This window comes from Electrona antarctica (genome assembly GCF_951216825.1).
Source record: "Electrona antarctica genome assembly, chromosome: 4".
NCBI lineage: Eukaryota > Metazoa > Chordata > Actinopteri > Myctophiformes > Myctophidae > Electrona > Electrona antarctica.
In genome coordinates, this window is record NC_136809.1 from 29687611 (window position 1) to 29700646 (window position 13036).

A 13036-nucleotide genomic window follows, 5' to 3' on the forward strand; every position below is an offset into this window, starting at 1 on the left:
CTCAATTGAAAATGCTAACTTTGAACGTGCATAGCTCATGAACCGTTTGACCGTTGGCAATTACACTTTGATACACATATGTGTCTCCTCATGCCGAACAACTTTCGTGTTCTTTTGACCTCTGACCTTTAGATCACCCGCCATTTTGAATTATATGAAAAACAGTTAAAATGTATCTCCTCCCAGGATCTTTGATCGAAATGCACGAAAACTTCTACACGTGAACTTTGGACCTATACGGACAAATAATCGTAGCACATTTTTGTTAAGTGAAAAAAATGAAAATTGCTGTTTTGTGAAAATTCTTCTTCTGCCTCTAATACATACATGCAGCGTCATATGCTTATGTCACTTTACAGTATAGTAGAGGGTCATGCCAAATAGCACTGAAAGCATTCTTACTCCAATAGGCCTATCTCACAGCCCCCTTTCCACGCCCACTTCCGGTAGATAGTGGTGTCATTTAATATTAGGCATTTACACTTTTTTTCTCTGGAGAATCTAAGTACATTTCCTAATGTTAAAATGTCAAAGACCGATAATAATATGAAGAAAACACAATAAAACAATAAAACAATAAAACAACTCAAATAAGTAGAATAAACCTTACTTTACAAAACGGTAGTTTGTGGCTTGTGAAAATACCTCTTTTAACATGGAAGCCTATGGACCGCAAAAAAAATAACACCACTAGCTCCAAAAGGGGGTGGGGAAAGAGGGCGGGGAAATGCTGTGAGATAGGCCTATTGGCCAAAGGGGGGCGCTATAGCAATTTTTTGAAAATGAAACCTTTGAACAGTCATAAATCATGCTTTGTTTGGTCAAAATTCATGGCACTTGTTTCCACATGTTCCTTGACTCATGGGGAACACATCTGTCACTTTGACAAGTAAGCTCCGCCCTCAGATTTTCCGCCATTTTGAGCAGTTTGAAAAATGCTTATACCTGATTTCTTGCCTGTTTTTTTGAGCAATTTGCGTGAAACGTTCTACACACAATGTATGGACCATTATCTGAAATACCAGTTGAAGAGAAGTTTGTACGTGAAAAGAATTGCAGCAAAACACACTGTAGTAATCGATAATGACATGCCCAAAATGAGGACACACACTTGTTACCAAAACACTGAATGATGTTACAGTTTACAACTAGAAAAAGTGCCCTTCTGGGCACAGGTCTCCACCAGGAGGATAGGAGTGTGTGCGTGTGATGTTTGGCAAAATGTTTAGGAGCAATATAAACGTGTGTGTATGTGTGTGTGTGTGTGTGTGTGTGTGACGTGGCTTGGCTTGGCCTGTTGTAGCGCCACCATGAGGCTGATTTGAAAACTGTCAAGTTGGATTTCTTCCAAAGCCTAGTGGGAATATGCATGCACAGTTGCACCACAATCGGACGCTGCGTTGAGTAGTTGTGGCGATTTGTACAAAACGGGTACAAAGCGGGCTACTCCTGAAAAGTTTAGAAGCCAATCGTAGCTAATGAGGGTGGATTATGAGAAATCAAACAAACCTGTCTTGATCACATGACTATGAAGAGCATGTGTACCGATTTGCGTGAAATTTGGATAAAATCTGAAGGAGTAATATTAGAAAATGTGTTTTACATATGTGGGCCTCCTGGTGGCGCTATAAAGAGCAGATGTGAAACATTCCAGGCAAAGGTTTTTCCTTGGCCTCTAGGGTGTTGGCATACAAAGTTATCCACAGATCCATGCAGTTAGAGGTAAAAACACTTTTCGGCCAGTTATAGCGCCACCATGAGGCTGAGTTGAAAATGTTCATTTAGCATTTCTTCCTCGGCCTAGTGGGAATGTGTGTGCACAATTTCACGGAAATCACACGATGTGTTCATGATTTGCAGGATTTTGTTTGAAACTGAGCACTCCTGCGAACTTTGGAAGCCAATCTTAGGCAATCAGGATGGAGTGTGAGAAATCTGAAAGACCCGTTTCGTTGAATGGCTCTAGAGAGACTGTGTACCAATTTGCGTGATGTTTGGACAAAATCTGTAGTTGTACTGTCCAAAAACTTGTTTTGCACAAAGCGGCCTCCTGGTGGCGCTATAACGCCGTTCTGGAAATTTTGGGGCAGAGGTTCATCGTTGGCATCCAGGGAGTGTGAGTGCAAAATTTGGCATCGACCGGGTTAACGGTGCCGGAGATTAGCTGGTCACAGACGGAAGGACGGACGGACACACACACACACACACACACACGGACGGACGGACGGAGTGCAAAACATACTCTCTCCCCATGCCTTCGGCCTGGTGGAGACAATGAAACAACTGACTGTCCAGATAGCTCAGTTGGTTGAGCTCTCACCTTCAGACCACAAGGTTGTGTGTTCAAATCCGGGTAACGACAACTCAGCCTGTGATTCTTATTTGTGCATATTGTTCTAATTGCGTATTGTCTTCTTTCTTGGTCCCGTCCCGCCTTATCGCTGCTTAATCCAATTGAAATTGTGTAGTCGAAATCTGAGAACGGAATCGTCTGCACGTATTGTGCGCCGTGATTGGCTAGAAGGTGTGCCATTCTGCGCCGTGATTGGCTGAGCATCGCATATCAGGTGTGCCACATCAGACATCTCGTCATAATGAGATTTCTCCCTTCATCTCAGTGGCTCGAGCAATTGATCAGAATTTACACACAGGCATTGACAACGCAATCCTGGGGAGTGTGGTTGCCTATAGGCAATATATTACATATTGTGATGTCACCGTATATTGTCCAATCATATGAGGGCAAAAAAGTGTATAAATAATAAAAGTAAAAATCATTCACCTGGAGCTTCCTTAACAAGTCATACATACGAGAATATTTATATTTGAATTAGTCTACAGTAATATATTCCCCGTGGTTTAGAAGTAGGCCTATGTCAATGTACTGTCTGAGGCTGGTGTGTATGTGTCATGGTTTACAGTGCTCAAATAACTGTGTAATAGCGGCTAACAGACACAGCTGTTTGTTGTTAAAAGCTGCTACTTATGCAACTGCAGGTGTCCACTCAACCTGCATACCAACTACTGCACAGTGCAAGTCCATCACCTACTGCTCTACCGAGGACATGACGAGACGCAGCAGCAGCTACATGAAGGCCAGACCTCTGTTCAAGGACAGAGAGGTGATGTACCAGTACCACCACACTAATCTGGACTCGTCAAGAATCTACTGTTCAGCCCAAGCAACAACACACTGTTGGAACTGCAAGCAGCCTCTTGAAGGAGAAGAAACTCCTGCCTTCTTCTGCCTGTCTTGCAAAGTGGTGCAGCCCCCGAGTAAAGACGTGTCATACTTTAAGATTATGGCGTGTGACCAGACCTTCACACTGGACACACAACAGCTACAGAAGAGATACATACAACTACAGCGGTCTCTACATCCTGACAACTTCAGCCAAAAATCTCCGAAAGAACAAGAGTATTCAGAGAAGCAGTCTGTTCTGGTGAATAAAGCATATAGGACCTTGCAGAAGCCTTTGAGTCGAGGCCTCTACATGCTGTTGCCTGAGGGGATGCATATAGAGGCGGAGACAGACCCTGGCGCTGATGCACAGTTTCTATTGGAGCTGGTGGAGATCAATGAAGCTGTGGACGAAGCCCAGAGTACAGAGGAAGTCAACAGCATTGGCAAAAGCACAAAAGTGAAGCTGAAAGACTTAACTGGGCAGATAGATACCGCTCTGCGTAAAGGACAGCTTCAAGCTGCCAAAGCGCTGCTGGTACAAATTAAGTACTTTGCAAATGTTGAAGATAAAGTAAAGGAAAAACTTTCAAAGCTCATGTAAAGAATGTTTTCCTTTTATTGCACTTTCCAAAAACTTCTGACTGCTTAAACAAAAACATTAAAGGGGTTATTGGTGCATTTAATGTAGTGCTTTCATCCAAAGCACTTAGATTGTCCATTACATTCACACATTCACAGCACACACACATTCATACGATGTGTGGTGGAAACCATGCAAGGCACCAACCTGCCCATCAGGAGCAAGGGGTTCAGAGTCTTGCTCAAGGACACTTCGACACTAACTCTGGGGGAGCCCGGGATCAAACTGGGAACCTTGAAGTTCCCATCCGGCTGTTGGGGGAGGAATCTATAGGGAGGAAACTACTAAGAGGTAATCCACCTCTGATTTACCCTTTTTATAAGGATGCGTTCACGACAAGATAGGGTTCGGTCAAGCAACTGTCAGAGCCACTAGTTGAAGGTGAAAGAGAAACCATACGACTCTATGGAGATCCTAATCTCTTTCAACAGGTCATTGTCACGGATACCAGAACCCCTCACTTCACTGAGTTAACCCATGCACATTCAACCCATACAGACAAACGTAACTGGCCTTATTACGACGCAGTTACAACAGTACTGTTTTATTACCTTCCTAGAGGACCTGCTGCCAGCACCCATAGGCCTACTAGAACTATAACTTCACCCCAATACCGGGTTTATTCCAACAGGCCACACAAAATCAGTTCTTCCTGTCCCCATGTAAAAACATTTAATAACAGTTGTCTGGTGTTTTACTACCCGAAGGGCGTAGACCCCTTATTGTTTCCGTACGGGTTCCGCCATTTTTCGCAGTTTTGGCAGTTCTGTGCTGTCGTTTTCCATGAAATTCAACAATATGGTTGTTGTTTGACTATCTGGGGCAAAGCAGTAGGGAATAACATTACCTATGAGTACAATTATAATTTGAGGACAGCCATGTTTTAGGTCTGTTTTAAAAACCGAATCGCAAACAACCTCGAACATGGAGGAAACTCGGCCACAAACAACATCAGAGCCCCCCTTTAACGTTGGTCAAACAAAGGAGTTGGTTGTGCATGATTGTAACAATAGCACACACCCCTTATGTTCAACGTGACACCAATAGAAATAGTAAGCAGTTTCAAGTTGGTGTGCATATAGAGGACTTGGAAAATGCACACACTGACTGTTGTGAGGTAGGCTAGGCAGTGCCTGTATCACCTCAGACAGCCGACGACATTCAAAGACTCCCAGAAGATCCTGAAATCCTGGTTTTCTGCTATTACACAGCATTCTGACTGGGGCTATCACGGTCTAATATGGAAATAGTTCCTCTTGGGACCAGCGAGCCAGGCTAACACTTGCGCTGTCCTCCACGGAAGGAGCCTTGTGGGACTGTCATCCTCTGCCCCTCATCCCACTCTGTAAATAATATTTAGTATTGCTATAGAGCGTCGCAGTCCCGCCCCCTTTCATGACGACGAGCAGACTGGAAGAGAATTTCCCATTCATTTTTCCCATAGACGTTTCAGAAAGTATTTATTTAAAGACCTGTAAGCCTCGGACAAAGCCAACTGATGGTGACAAATCATGGCAATAAACAAAAAATGTTGTGCCGAACAAATAATTAGACAGAAGAAAAACAGGTGTTGTACCCTGCCCTTTTTTCTTCTTTCTAATTGTAGGCTATTGTTCCGAGTTCCGAGTTGGCTTTGTCCGAGGCTTAACGGTCTTTAAATAAATACTTTCTGAAACGTCTATGGGAAAAATGCATGGGAAATTCTCTTCCGGGCCACTCGTCGGGGGAGGGACTGCGACGCTCTATTATTAGTGTTGTTGCTGTTGCTGTGTGTAGAGTCTCAGGCTATAGGGCCTCTAGTCTACACAACACAGAATCAAAAGCGAATTGACTTAAACTAGGGGCGGGCCCCACAAATGTGACCCATTTTTCTGTTTGTTGCAGAACAATGCAATTATCTCAAAAACTTTATGATTTTGACCCCACACCTATGTCCAGCTTTTGGTGTGTGTAACCCAAATTTTGTCCTAACACAAACATTAAATGCCATTGACAATGAATGGACAATTTGGAGTAACACAAACATTGTGTAAACACAAACATTATGTAACACAAACATTGATGATGAAGGTGATGACGCAAATTGTGACTGGCCGGAATGAGATGATGTATGATGATGTACGATGATAAGAGCACCCCTCTCTTGTCAATTGGTGTGATTTGTTTAAATGATTTATGGGTTGCTAATTGTGTTGAAAATGTTTAAACCATATGTGTGTATCATTCACACATTCACACGTCATAACACGTTAGTGGTTGTGTGATTGACAGCTGATTGGATAAAGAAATGTTCAATGTTTTTGTTTACACAATGTTTGTGTTTACACAAACACTCAAAGCTGGCCATTCATTGTCAATGGCATTCAATGTGTGCACAAATCCTCAAAGCTGGACATAGGAGGGGCCCCTCAAAAGGTTAAGGCACTTAGGCTGCCAAGCCAGTCAGACGGCGTGCCGCGGGTTCGAGTCCCGACTCCTGACTCTCTCTCTCTCTCCATCTCTCTCTCTCCCCCATGGCAGTCGTTGAACATTGTCTGAAAGACCCCCCCTCCTGTTCATCACTCTCGTCGGACCTCATATCAAACAGTGACAAATCCTCTCTCTGTAGCAGAGAGGTACTTTGGTGTCAGACTGTCAGTCAGACTCAGTCTCTCTCAGTCTGTCATCCATCCATCCATCCCTCACCTCTGTCCCTGTCTGTGGTGCACGGTACTGCAGGCCTACACTGGATTCTGCTGCAGAGTGGGGCGCGTGACGTCAACGGAGTGCTGGAGCGGTTCCTTGGGCTTGAGCGAAAAATGGGGAGAAGATTGCGAGGTGAGACACGGCTTTTCTTTTGATACATTGATTGCGCGTGTGGTTTTACGTATGTCATTGTGAGGTGTGTATACATGTGTGTAGAATTGTCATTTCGTGGCCACTGCCCACTCCGCGGTTCATGCAAAGGTTTTAAAATAACGCGGATGCGAGCGACGGGCAATTTCTGGACATTCAATTCGTTTTGAGCCAATATGCATGATATGGGCGTCCATAATAAATGAATGCGTTGATTGATGCGGTGATTTATAAGCTACCGGTCCTGTCCGCCGGTAGTTAGTTATTAAGCTAGCCTGCTACATTTTTTGATGTTCGGTTATATGCTGCGCCTCGACTCCACACCCACATCATGTGTTGAATGTGATTGATCCGAGCTAATGCAGGGCAAATATGAATACTAATAACCCATAGCAATGCAGCGTGTACCCTGTCTGCTAATCAGTTGACATTCATTCATTTCATTCGAATCGAAAGCCTGGCTCTGCTTTTGAAGATGCAAGGGGACCTTGACTGGCCCTTTCCCCCTGAATAGCGTGCAACCGTGCATGATCCAGATTTCGGTGAAAGAAATGCACTTAGATACCTGTTCATTTAATTCCACGTGACCACGTCTAACGTGATTTCCTGAATAAAGTACGACATAATTCGTTCGCCAAAGATAATCACGGCTACACGTCCAGTCTCCTGCTGCGGTCATTTTAAAACGCGGGCAGATATTATTTTTGTAATTTGCTCCGCGCACGCTGTATGCCTGAGGGGTAGGTCTTGAAGGATGTTCCCCTGGGAGAGTTCAAACTGAGGTGCTGTAGGCCTAGCGGCCCTAGCCTATCTCAGAGTCAGCTCTTGGAACAACGTTGCCAAATTTGACTGGAAACTGCAGTGTGACCACTGTCTGCATGCCAAATTATAACTGATTGTTGCTGGGCTTGATTTAACTACTATAGGGCCTATATAGAAATACAAAAGCATGCAAGGGCATAATCACAGGCATGGATGGGTATTATTGTAGCACCCCCCCCATCTCTCTCTCTCTCTCTCTCTCTCTCTCTCTTATGCCTCATGCCTGTGTGCTTTGCTCTGGCAGTATAAAATGTGACACAAGGCAGACCATTCAAGCTGAAGTGAGACACTTTGCCAGCCAATAACTCACCCAGACCCTTGGAAGGATAATAGCAGTCACATATGGTTTGTTTCTGGTCCTGGAGAATGAGATCAAATTCAGACCATTTAAACAGATGTTAGATGTTCTTGTCAAGTGGCAAAAGTCCTCTGTACTGTAACATGATGCAACTCAGACTCATTCACGCAGACACAGACAGTATTCTCAAGTAGCCAGACAAGTGGCCCCATTTTTGTCAGTGCTTAAAACTTCTTTACCATTTTGAAAAACATTAAAATCTAGCCGATCTACATCAACACGTTGTGAGCTTGTAGATGGGATATTTGAACTAGGCCCTATTCAAAAATATTTTCAAAATAGTGTGAAAACAAATAGTGTAATGTCAAAGAAGTTTAGAGATAAGGGGCTTAGCACTGACGTCTATGGGCTCCATTTTCGTCGCCACCGTTACCCGTGACATGGCCCGCAAGTCAGCCACTGCCCGAAAATTACGAGTATAGGAGCTTGCTCTGTCCCTTAATGGTATTTTGGTCCAGCGTCACCCGCTATCTATTATGCCGACACCGGTATTTGCGCCTAGAGGTGTGGTCATGACTCATGGGCGTGTTGGCACGCTTTCCCCTAAATTGCTATTTTGGTCACACACATTTGGGAAGGCGCATAGTGAAGTTTAAAAGCACCTGTAAAGCCGTAATGCCAAATTAGTTTGGTATAGCGGCGCGCAATGGAGATGTCCGGAGTCAGGCTGCGTCATCTCTCCTTATTCTCCTACGCATCTCTTTGTAATTTTCCTATAATCAGCAGAAGTGAGTGCCTGCCACTTCCTTGTGTTTATATAATTGTATAGTCAAAGAAGTTATTTGGCTTGTGCCAGGCATTGTGCGGCGTGCACGATTCCATTTGCTCGTTCAGTTTCATCACCCCATAGCGCAGCTAAGGAGTTTAATCCGATTTACAGAACTTTCCTTTTCGTTTGATACCGTTTCGTAGAGACGGCCTACACACACGATCTATATACCAAATGAAAGTTTACATAGTACTTTCACATTTTAAACATTAGCGAGATCTGGGGGGGTGCAGAACGAGTGAGACGTCAAGGCAGTACACATCACTCTTCCATGGGCTACAATGGTAGCCGGAGATCCAAGTCATCTCGATCCTCCATACTCTGGCCAGCTCATCAGTTCTTTTTGCCCCTGCATCTTTCTTTAGCACTTTAGTACTAAAGGAGGAGGTGTAGGTGTAGGACGCCCTTGCAATCAGTGCCAGTGTGTTGGTTGGCTCCAATAGCACAAGCTTGCTGGCTGGGAGCTTCCAGTGTCTGTGGCAGTGACTGGTCAGCCTCATTTTCCTGGTTGCTCTCCTCTCACTCACTCTCACTCCCCCATACAGATGCTGGTAACATGCTTGTTCTGGTTGATGTTTAGTACTGCACACAGCATTCTGGTGTTGCACCTATCTAGCGACTTGTTTAGGGCAGGCTTCAGAATTAAGCATTCGCATTCATATACTGTAGTAGGAGAACCGACCTTAGTCACAGAGAAGAAGCTGAGATTGATATGTACTTTGTTGATCAGGGTCTCCCAGGGGTCTATACTTGGTTCCAGCCTTTTCCCTTTACACCAGAAATAGACGATCTACAAGCTTGTGTTGATAGCTTAGATCTGCTATTTTCCCCAAATGTTTGCCTATATTGAAATGTCCAGAAAAGGGATGACCCGTTTCATTTGGTAAATGTATGCCAAACCCGAGTTTATTGCTTGCACCCTCCTGTGCCAAATCTGGGAAATCTCTGGTTTCTTTAATGTCTATTAATCCAGAATTAATAGTATTTTATTTACTGTCCGTTAGCTGTTTTTAGCATCCGTGGCTAGCCCCCCTAGGGCTCCATGGTGTGACGTAATCCAAAATCCAAAATCTCTGCGCACACGCACGCCATCTATAGCGTCTTTAGGGCTCAGATTGAGGTAAAGGAGCTTAATAAAACTTTAATTCGAGATCAGGGACTCAAACCAGTGACTTTCTGGTCACAAGCCTCCTGCTTCTCCATGCTCTCCACTGTTCCAACCACCAGTGTTTAAATAAATTACATTGGTCGTAGAGGAAACTCATAATAATAATAATAATAATAATAATAATAATAATAATAATAATAATAAACTTTATTTATATAGCACCTTTCAAAAGCAAGTTACACAAATTACAACAAATCACAAAAGCACATGAGTATAAAAAACAAACAGACAGAGCGCAACCAATTTCAATTTAAAACAAAAGCAATCAAATGAGCACAAGCATTAGCCAAAGGTTCTAACAAAAAGCCATCCTATAAAAAAGAGTCTTTAGGAGAGTTTTAAAAGTGCACAGTGAGGTAGCCTGTCTAACTTCCAATGGAAGTTGATTCCACAGGTGAGGGGCCCTTATAACAAAAGCTCTATCACCTTCTGTTCTGAGTCTAGCCGTGGTGGTCACCTTGAGGAGCAGCTGAGGTTGCGGGTAGGCACATAGGGGGGCACGAGGTCAGAAATATAAGCACGTGCAAGGCCATTCCGTGCTTTAAAAACAAACAATAATATTTTAAAATCTGATCTAAGGGCCACAGGTAGCCAATGGAGTGAGGCCAGGACCTGGAGGCGATTTATTGCGGTTTGAGGAAAATAGGGAATTGCAGTAATCCAGGTGGTTGGTGACGAAGGCATGGATAACGGTCTGGGCATCGGAAAAAGAGAGAAATTATCTGATTTTAGAGATACTCCTTAGTTGGAAGATGGCGAAGATGTTGGAGAAGTGTTTACTGAAGTTTAAGTCAGAGTCAAAAATTACTCCAAGGAACACTGCAGGCTTCTAGCACTGGGCGAAACATTGTTTCTATTATTTGTCGGTCCAAACACAATTACCTCCGTTTTGTTATGGTTTAGCATGAGGAAATTGTTTGACATCCAGGATTTTATGGCAGTGAGACAGTTCATTAGTGGGGTGAGAGGGGTGGGTGAGGTGAGTGAGGCTGTGTGTTATGGGTCAATGGATAAATACATTTGAGTGTCATCGGCATAGAAATGGAAAGAGATGTCAAAGTTCCGAATGATTTTACCTAATGGCAGCATATAAATATGAGTTATTAGCAGGCAGCAGTGGCATTTGAAAGGATAGTTCTGCACGTCCCATTGAATATTTTATTGCCTGTTGTACTATATTTAGTGTCAAGTGTTTCCAAACTTCCCAATTTGTGTGTATGTGTCTGTTCATTGTAAATGAACGTGTGTTAGATGTGATGATTGGGTGCCCGTGCCGAGTGGTCCAGGTGCATGCCACATATATAGGCTCTGGCCTGACAGCGTGTCGCCTGTTCGAGTCCCGTTCATGACGACCTTTGCTGCATGCATGTCTCTCCCCTGCTTTCTCTACCTCTTTCCTGTCTATCTTTACTTGAAACTATCAGGCAGAAAAGCCAAAAACAAATCTTAAAAAAAGAGATTTAATGATACATGTCATATTCATTGTCTTGCAGCAAACCGGTCGGCGGTCAGTATGGCTTATCAGTTCAGTTCACACTGTTCAGTATGGGTTGATTCTCGTCAACAATGAATACACAGCAGACAGACAGCCATGTGCCCTGCCAAAGAATCTCTGAACCTCTGCACCTTCGATGTCATTTTGATGACTTGTAAAGATGTTCTGTTATATTTGACTGTACTGGAGTGAGACAGGAAAGAAAGGTAAGAGTGAGGGGATGACATGTATGAAGTACATTTACACTGCCTGCAAGAACAAGTATTATTGCGTTGTTTTAGCGAGACATGATATTTGAAGTGATGTTTGCCCCGTAGGTAGACTAACTTAGAAGTTGGTGAAACTAACTTTATGGTGCTATAACACATATGACACATTAATTAGTTGAGCCACTAAGCACCCCATGCTCAGTCAGTTCAATTACTGTATGGATATCAGTTCAGTATATCAGCTACATGTTTGAAAATGCAATAAATGCAGATAGAGCTCAACAACAAGTCTGATTTTCACTATGGTGTTTGTTTTTTTTTGCATCCGAGGCATTGACTGTCCACATTTGTTGATCTGTGTAATAATCCCCAGTGATTGTTTGCTAGCATGCTATTTTTATTGTTGATTGGCTTGACTGACCTTTGCAGTGTTGATGCAAATAAGACATTCATCGACGCAGGCACCATCTCCTGGGATGTTTGTTCTTTATCGCTTGTTTATTGAAATGGCTTTTCGCACCACTTTTTGCACCATTGTCCCCCCAGGAAGTATTAGACCTACCCCACAATGCCATTTTCATGTTATGTTTGCCAGGCTGAAATCTACATTAGAAAGAGAGTAACAACTGGACTGGACGGATGTCTAGACAGTAACTAATGAGTGACCTGTCTTTCTGGAGGTAGGCTTTAGAGAAAGGGATGAGTGCACAAAGGCAGGAGGAGGAGAATCTCAATAGAGCAGACATCATACTCCTGTCAGGATGTTGGCGAGTCACGCTAATGCAGACATGTCTGACTGATAGAAATACTCCCCATGAAATGTAGTCTGTCGGGATTCATTCAACAAGGGACAACATCAGTTTAGGTTGACATGCAAGGTCGTGTCACGTTAATTAGTAGACTTTAGTGTATTAATGTTAAGCCCCCAGTATTATTTCTCTTGGTGTATATTGTGTCTTAATTGATTAATGCAAAGGCACTCAGACAGGTGTTGTACAGAGATCAATACCAGCAGCTGTAGACATGAAGTGAAGTGTATGGAAACACATCTGTAATGTGAAAGAAGCTTCGTAAAATGAGTGATGATGACCAAAGACAGACAGTGGTGTGGAAGTTGCCCTATGTGCCAACGGGTATATGTGATGATGATGATTATAAAATGGCAGTCATGGTATTTCCAATATATAAACTACATCGATCTTAAGCCTGTTACAATAAAGAAAATGGAAGATGAAGGAGCCAGTGTTTCTGAGCGTTTTGTAGGGAGCTTCTGCAATGTATGTACCGTATGTAGTGTGTGATGAAGATTCATGGGTAATGGAGGATAATTGCTTCTGTGTGAACAGTCCCCTTCGATCAATTGGAGGCAGTGGAGAGGCAGGGAAATGGTCTTGCTCCCAGGCCCACATTTGTCATCTCATTCACTATTCCATCTTGACCCTGGCCAGAGTCATGTCATGGATATTCTGGTTAACTGCATGTGCTATCCTTAATATCCTTATTGCGTTGATCTGGGTGTCTCTTACACAGATGGGGAGTGGACTCTGCTTTTAAGA

The 13036-nt window shown here is 43.4% G+C and overlaps 2 protein-coding genes across 2 annotated transcripts in view; both read left to right on the forward strand.

Moving 5' to 3' along the window:
• Positions 1 to 3065: 3065 nt before the first annotated feature.
• Positions 3066 to 3785, forward strand: LOC306921239 (iron-sulfur cluster co-chaperone protein HscB-like; the record flags this gene model as incomplete). The annotated part of the gene is made up of 1 exon (XM_079498350.1): positions 3066 to 3785. The coding sequence occupies one exon, from the start codon at positions 3066 to 3068 to the stop codon at positions 3783 to 3785; it is 720 nt and encodes a 239-aa protein (XP_079354476.1).
• Positions 3786 to 6504: 2719 nt separating this feature from the next.
• fbxo41 (F-box protein 41) overlaps positions 6505 to 13036 on the forward strand; it is a 59610-nt gene continuing 53078 nt past the window's right edge. Inside the window, exon 1 of the mRNA XM_079498623.1 lies at positions 6505 to 6641. The gene's annotated coding sequence lies outside the window, so the exon portion shown is untranslated. The remainder of the gene's footprint in view (positions 6642 to 13036) is intronic.